The sequence below is a fragment of the Gavialis gangeticus genome, unplaced genomic scaffold (assembly GCF_001723915.1).
Source record: "Gavialis gangeticus isolate Ggan-Ray unplaced genomic scaffold, GavGan_comp1, whole genome shotgun sequence".
NCBI classification, from domain to species: domain Eukaryota; kingdom Metazoa; phylum Chordata; order Crocodylia; family Gavialidae; genus Gavialis; species Gavialis gangeticus.
Window position 1 is genome coordinate 116,263,591 of NW_017729031.1, and position 6,846 is coordinate 116,270,436.

Genomic DNA, 6,846 nt, shown 5'->3' on the forward strand with positions numbered 1-6,846 from the left:
TTTTAAGAGGAGGTTGGATGACCACCTTACTGGGGTCATTTGACCCCAGTGCTCTTCCTGCCATGGCAGGGGGTTGGACTAGATGATCTGCTCAGGTCCCTTCCGACCCTAGAAACTATGAAACTATGAAGTAGTAAACTAACTGCTACATTTGTAGATGCTGACATGGAGCAAATTTGCTCCCGGTCAGCTCCAACACTAAGGGCTCACTTTATAGCATTAATAGCATATGTAGATGCACTCACTGTCAACTCCACAAAAACCAGTATGCTTTTACCAACCCTCCACCCGTTCAAACCAACTAGCTGCTCTTCCACATACTAGAAGCAGAAGACAGTCCTTGGAGAATGCTATGTATTTGCTCTACTTGAGTAGGCATCTTTCCCCAAAAGTAAACATACATGACAGTATAGAACACCAGATAAGATCTGTTAGCATTAGTTGACCTGGCTTTCATAGATGTAGATTAATTTGTAGGGTGCCAGACTTGGCAGAACATAGCACTTCACTATTGAGAGGCTCAATAGATCTGAAAACAGTGGCTAATGCACAAACATTTTCTCATACTACAAATTCACTAATCTATCATCTTGTCTCCAGTGACCCATAATAGTGATTGTTGACAAACAGCTTTCTTATGTAAATAAGAGATCTGATGATATGAGATAAATGATCATTTAACAATTTAAGTATACTACAGAGCTCTAAGAGAAAAGTGTTCAGGCAAACATTCCATGCCCTCTATCCCAAATATCTAAATGCTATGCAATGTGGTATAATGGGATAAATGAAAGATAGCGTGGTGTGACAATGCTTCATCCTATGCTACTACACTACAGTGCACATTTGCTGTCTTGCTCTTTAGGGCATAGTTAGAGCAAGACTCCTCTAGACCTTTTGTTAAATTAATATTGTCATAAGAACACAGTTGCCATGCTGAATCACATTCATATTCCATTTAGTCTAGTCAAGCATTCTATCTCTAACAGTGACTAGCATTAAGTTCTGCACAGGATTTTGCCCATAGTAGGCACTGGTGATTATCTGCCCACATGAAAGTTTCATAATAACCACTCTGAAGAGTGATTTTCTCTCTTTGACAAATCTTAGTAATCATTAACCTTGTATCCATACACCTATTAAATTGTTCAAATCTTGCTATGTTATTTGTTTCAATGACATTATATGGCAACAAGTTCTACAAGGAAGCTATACAATTCATGAAAAATACTTCCTTTTATATTTAACATTATAAAGTCATCTAAATATTATGATTGATTCTGCACATCAAACCTGCAACAAAACAAAGTTTCTCCAAAAAATGCTAACAGCAGGACGGCATCCTTGAATAGACTAATTTACTACATTATTTCCTTATTCTATGACACTAAAAATGAACAACCGTCTATTAATGCATCTTTCTGAAATGAGCTGCAAGATTCTCTCCACCCAGCACTCCAAACAGAATACCTTCTTTCTCAATAACTCTTGTCAAACTTTTTTTCAAAAGCTGTCATGCATGCAGCTTTTATAGCTTTCTGAGGATTTCTATGTTGGTGGTTCTGACTTTTTAAAATTGTCTCTTTGGGTGGTTTTATTCAAGCCCTGGCTTCCTTTATACATGCTAATATTGCCAACACTTCAATTAATTTTGATGATGCCTTCTTTTTTTGCATTCATCCAATAAATTAGAAGTCAGTATTACACTTTGGGTGACTTCTGTGTGGTTTAGCACAGGCAAGCATGCATCTTGACACGGAGGGTATAGGGTCCTTCCCACCTCAGGTTCATGGAGACAGTTTAGCAAATCTTCAACATGAACAGTGTCATGGTATGGCTGTACCCCCCTTCCACCACCGTGGCTGTCTCTGGATGAGCCCAGCAACTTGTGCAGCCTTTCTCTGTAGCTGGAGCCACTGGGCCAGCAGGGGACACAGGAAGAAGAAACCCACCCTCTGCCAGCTGAGCCCAGCATTCTGCCAGCAGCTGCTCTACACAGCCACCTCACTTTCCATGAAGCCCCATGAGGTGAGAGGAGCAGCTCTTGGGTTTTCCCATGTCCAGATCAACTGGGGACAGCAGCGGTGGGCAGGTCCACCTTCCTGTGCCTGCTTCCACTGACACAAGGGCTCCACCTACAGGCGACACGTAGGGGGTCATGTGCCCACCCCCAGAGACTGGCCCTTACTGGCCGGGGAGTGGGGGTGCTGAGAGAAGCCCCCCTGAAATTGGTGGGGGAAGGGCACTTCCAGTTTTGCTGCCAGTGCTTCCAGGGTTGGTGATCAGCTTCTGGGGGACTCTCCTCCCCCATCGGCCACAGGTGCTCCCCAAGACTCAGGAGGTACCAATCGCCCATGGCTCCAGCCATGCTTCACCTCCATTTCCCCATCATCGGAGGGGCAGCATGCCACATTCCCTTTTAGTGAATCCTAGACCCACCTATGTTCATCAGTACACAAAATCAGGTGGGGTCACTGGGGGAGAAAAGCCACCAACTAAGAAAGCTCCCCAATTCTGAGAAGGTTTGTAAGGAGTCCACACTGCTCCCAAAACAGCTCATGACTAGGGATCCTGGTTTTCTCTGTTTAAAAATCCCAAATTCGCTGATAAAAAATTCCAAATTATTTGAGTAAAACCCCCAAAATCTGCATTTTTCCATGATTAAAATGAAAAGCCACTACACTATATAGAGGTATCAATTGAACATAATGTTTTGTTGATATATTTACAGTCTTAAACCAATTAGGAAGCCTACCACTGCCTCAATCATTATAATAAAATAAATTCTAAATACCTATATATTTTGGCATTTGACTTTGGTTTTTTGATCATGGAAAATCAGAGCTCTCCCTGCCCCCTTCACTCACCTGGAGGCTGGTCCAGCTGCAGCAGTCCCCCTCCACTGCTTTGTGGTGCTGAGCAGTTCTAATATGCCCTGCCCATGCCGCTGCCCCTTGCTCCCGACCCACGGCCCCCTGGCCCCTCAGCTGTGCTAGAGGGGGACCCCAGCTGCTCCCCGCCCCACCTGGCCTCACAGGATGATGATCTGTGGGGACATAGCAGGGATGGCCTCCAGCGTGAGGGGCATATACCAAACCTCATACACAAGCACAGGCAACGGCTGGGGCACTACATGCTGCCCCGCACCACCATCTGGGGCTGGGGTGCAGTGTGTATGACCAGTGCTGTGCTCCACAGCAGCAGCATTAAGCCAAACATGGCTCTGGCCTGGGCCACTGCAGGGGCAGGCATCTCCAGCCAGGCGCTGTTGGCAACAGCACAGAGCTGGGCTTGCCGGCAGCACCGAGCATTGCCTCAGACCCCCTTGCCTAGATACCGTCCCACAGCAACAACATGCACATGGCACCCCCTACCTCCTATAGCTCTCCCCCTGCTCCTCCCACCCCCAAGCAGCTCCTTGCAGGCTGGAAGGCTGCCAGCCTGCAAAAGGAAACCCGTGGTTTCCCATGTTTCTTTCCTTTAAAGGGGAAATATGCGTTTTTCTCCTTTAAGTGAGAAAAATCCACATTTTTCCACAGTGAAGGGAAAACCTGGATCCGTGCTCATAACCAAATGCAGCTGGGAAATTCAATGATGCAATACAGCCCTCCATGGACTTCCTTAATAGGTCTCATATGAAATTCCAACCATAACTTAAAGCTGCTCTCCTGCCGATTGAAATCCCTATGTAAGTGGAGTGCCACTGAACTGAGAAAAAATATGGAGGTTCCTTGAGTCTAAACAGTCTGAGAATCACTGTCCTAGTGAAATTAATTTCAGAAGAACGCATAGTGAAAAGGCAGTGAAGCTACTGCATGCACTACCAACAAGGGGCAGATCCAGGCAGTGCAGCAGTACCCCTCTTCTGCCATCCCTGCTGTCCCTGGGTGACCTGGGCATGGAGGGAACCCCAAAGCCACTCCTGCCCCACTCCACCCACCGGTTGCAGCCATGTGGGGTATCAGGCTTGGCAGTGGACAGCAGTGGTAGTGAGTGGGCAGGTTTCTTCTTCCTATACCTCCTCTTTGCCATTCCCCAGTTGTGATCCTTGCTAGTGGGGAATAGGTTTTTCCTTCCAGCACCTGTCTGCCACTGCCACTGCCACTGCACCGGGCTGATACGGGCACACAGGGAGCCCCCCAGTCACTGTTGCCCTGCTCCAGCCACAGGCTACAGGGAGGAGCTATGCAGGGATCCCAGTTCAGCTGGGGACAGCAGTGGCAGCATGCGCATTCCTCCTTCCAGTGCCTGCTCCTGGATACATGTGGGCAATAGGAGCTGGCAGGGAACAGTGACTGGAAGGAGGAACCCATGCACTGTCCCCAGCCCATCCCAGCTCCCTGCAAAGCTGCCTCCTACAGCTCCTGGCTGGAGCATGGCAAGAGAGGCTGTGGGACTCCCCCTGTCCCCAAATCAAGCCAGCTCCTTTATGCACTTGCTCCCTGCAAGGCTCCTCTGTGTTCTCTGCCAGCCCAGGGGCTGCAGGAGCATCCATCCCCGCCCTGCCATGGTCTGGATCTGCCCATGATTACCAGTGAAATGTGAAAGTCAGCAGGTTTCCAGCTGAAGGAACACACCTACTATCATAGCTCAAACCATAAACCAACTGGACATAAACTTCCAGAAAACATTTCCTAACACTCTCCAAATAATTATATTCAGAACCTGAATATATTCATTAATTTGGGTGCTGGTGCAGAGTGCTACAAAACGCTACGAATACAGAAATCTGTCTTTATCATGGAGCTGCATATTGCTGGACCTTACCAAAAAGGGAGGATTTCTCTAATGAGGAGTGAATGAAGAACTCAGAACATTGCTGAGTCTAGCCTATTGCATTGTTAGAGTCTAGGCAATACAAAACGCCCACTCAAATATCAATTGCTGCCCCTGTTGAACCCTCCTGTTCTGACAATCAAAGTAGTTCCGAAGCAATTCACCTCTCCTTTTGTTTTGATTAAGCTTATTAGAAGTGTCCCTCAAAAGATAAGTGCTAGATGAAACAGAAAAAACATCTTTAAGATCCTGTTAAATTTACAACAGCTGATGTTCATAAAATAGTGTAGGCTTATCCTTTATTTAGAATCAAAAGGATTCACTCCCTATTAGTGCTTGTTGGTGGTGGTTTAGTGACAGCACCATCCTAAGTGTGTGCCTCTCTATGAATTTCAGCATCAAAAACTTTTCAAATGGAAAATTCCAACACATTCACCAGCAAAACACTTGCCAGAGACAGCCTCTGCCTGAGTTGTACTTTCACCTTATTTTTGTGCATCAAGAAAATTTGGTTACTTAAGAAAATAGAACGAGCTATTGAGATATAAGGCAGGGGCAGGAAAATGCTTCAAGGGATGATCAGAACTGAGATCTGGAAAAAAAAAAAGTGCCTGAAGCAGGAAGAGGGGTGTAGGTTGTAGCCCTGTTGATCTAAGGCAGCCGTAGGCAATCCCTGGCACTGGTGCCAGAGCATGGCACTTGAAGACATTTTGCTTGGCACGTGTGCCTCTGGGTGGATGGTGGGGAAGGGGCCGGGGCTATGTGGCCACAACAAGGATCAGGCCCTTCGTGGCCCCCCTGCCATCCGCCCTTGGCACACCAACATCTTACACGTTGAAATTGTGGGTGTTTTTGGCACGCTGCCCAAACACGTTGCCAATCCCTGATCTAAGGAGACCTAGGCAGAAGAGGTGAATCTGATCTTTCTTATTAGACCAAGTTGGTTTAGTAAAATCGTTGGCCCGAAGCAGGAAGAGGCTCTGGCGCTTCCTCTGTCACGCTCACATCGAGCCCGTTGGAATGGAAACGCACCTCAGTTTCCAGCCACGTCCTTATTTCCAAGCAGCTGCTAGTTAAGTAACAGCTCCTCTTTTCCCTGCCGCCCCCGCTGATGCCTTCGTCCCCAAACTGCTGCTCAGCCAGTGTCACGACACCCAGCCGAGCCCGGAGCTGCTGGCTGGTGCGTTTATTTCTAGCCAGGGGGAAGAGGAGAAGCAAGCAGCCTCCCCGGCCCTCGAGGCAAGCAGCGGGGTGTCCGCGGGGAGCCGGGGCGCGGGGCACCGGGCCCGACCGGCAGGAGTCGCCCCCTTCCCCTCCCCCCCCAGTCCCCCCGGCTCTGCAGCAGGTCGCAGCGGCCCGTGCCCCGCCGCCCCTCACCTTGATGAGCTTGCAGCGGATCTGGGCGGACACCATGTGGCTGTTGCGCAGGTTGCCCACGCGGAACATGAGGCAGAGCTTGCCGTCCCGCCGCGAGATGACGGCGGCGCGGCTGAACACGAGCGTCTCGGCCCGCTTCTTGGGCTGGGACATCTTGATGAACATGCAGCCGATGAGGAAGGCGTCCACGATGGAGCCGAGCAGCGACTGGAAGAGGAAGAGCACGATGCCCTCGGGGCAGCGCTCCGTGATGTAGCGGTGCCCGTACCCGATGGTGGCCTCGGTCTCGATGAAGAAGAGGAAGGCGGACGGGAAGTTGTACACGTTGGCCACGCAGGGGCTGTAGCCCGCGTCGTGCGCGCGGTGCAGGTCGCCGCGGAGGTAGGCGATGCCCCACCACATGGAGGCCATGACGAGCCAGGCCACCGTGTAGGTCAGCAGGAAGATGAGCAGGTTCCAGCGCCACTTGAGGTCCACCAGCGTGGTGAAGAGGTCGGTGAGGTAGCGGCTGCTCTCGCCGCCCAGGTTGCCGTGCTGCACGTTGCAGCGCCCGTTCTTGTCCACGAAGCGCTGGCGCTGCCGCCGGCCCCGCCGCGCCGCCCCCGCAGCCTCGTACTCCTCGCCCAACTTTCTGCGCGCCGCCGACATCCCGCTCGTCTGCACCCGCCCCCGCCCCCGCCGGGCGGCCCCGGG

The 6,846-nt window shown here is 50.1% G+C and overlaps 1 protein-coding gene across 1 annotated transcript in view; it reads right to left on the minus strand.

The window, feature by feature from the left end:
* Positions 1–6,840, minus strand: part of LOC109302111 (G protein-activated inward rectifier potassium channel 1-like) — a 42,954-nt gene extending 36,114 nt beyond the window's left edge. Inside the window, exon 1 of the mRNA XM_019523633.1 lies at positions 6,154–6,840. Coding sequence (XP_019379178.1) covers positions 6,154–6,801 — 648 coding nt within the window. The 5' untranslated portion in view covers positions 6,802–6,840. The remainder of the gene's footprint in view (positions 1–6,153) is intronic.
* Positions 6,841–6,846: the final 6 nt, after the last annotated feature.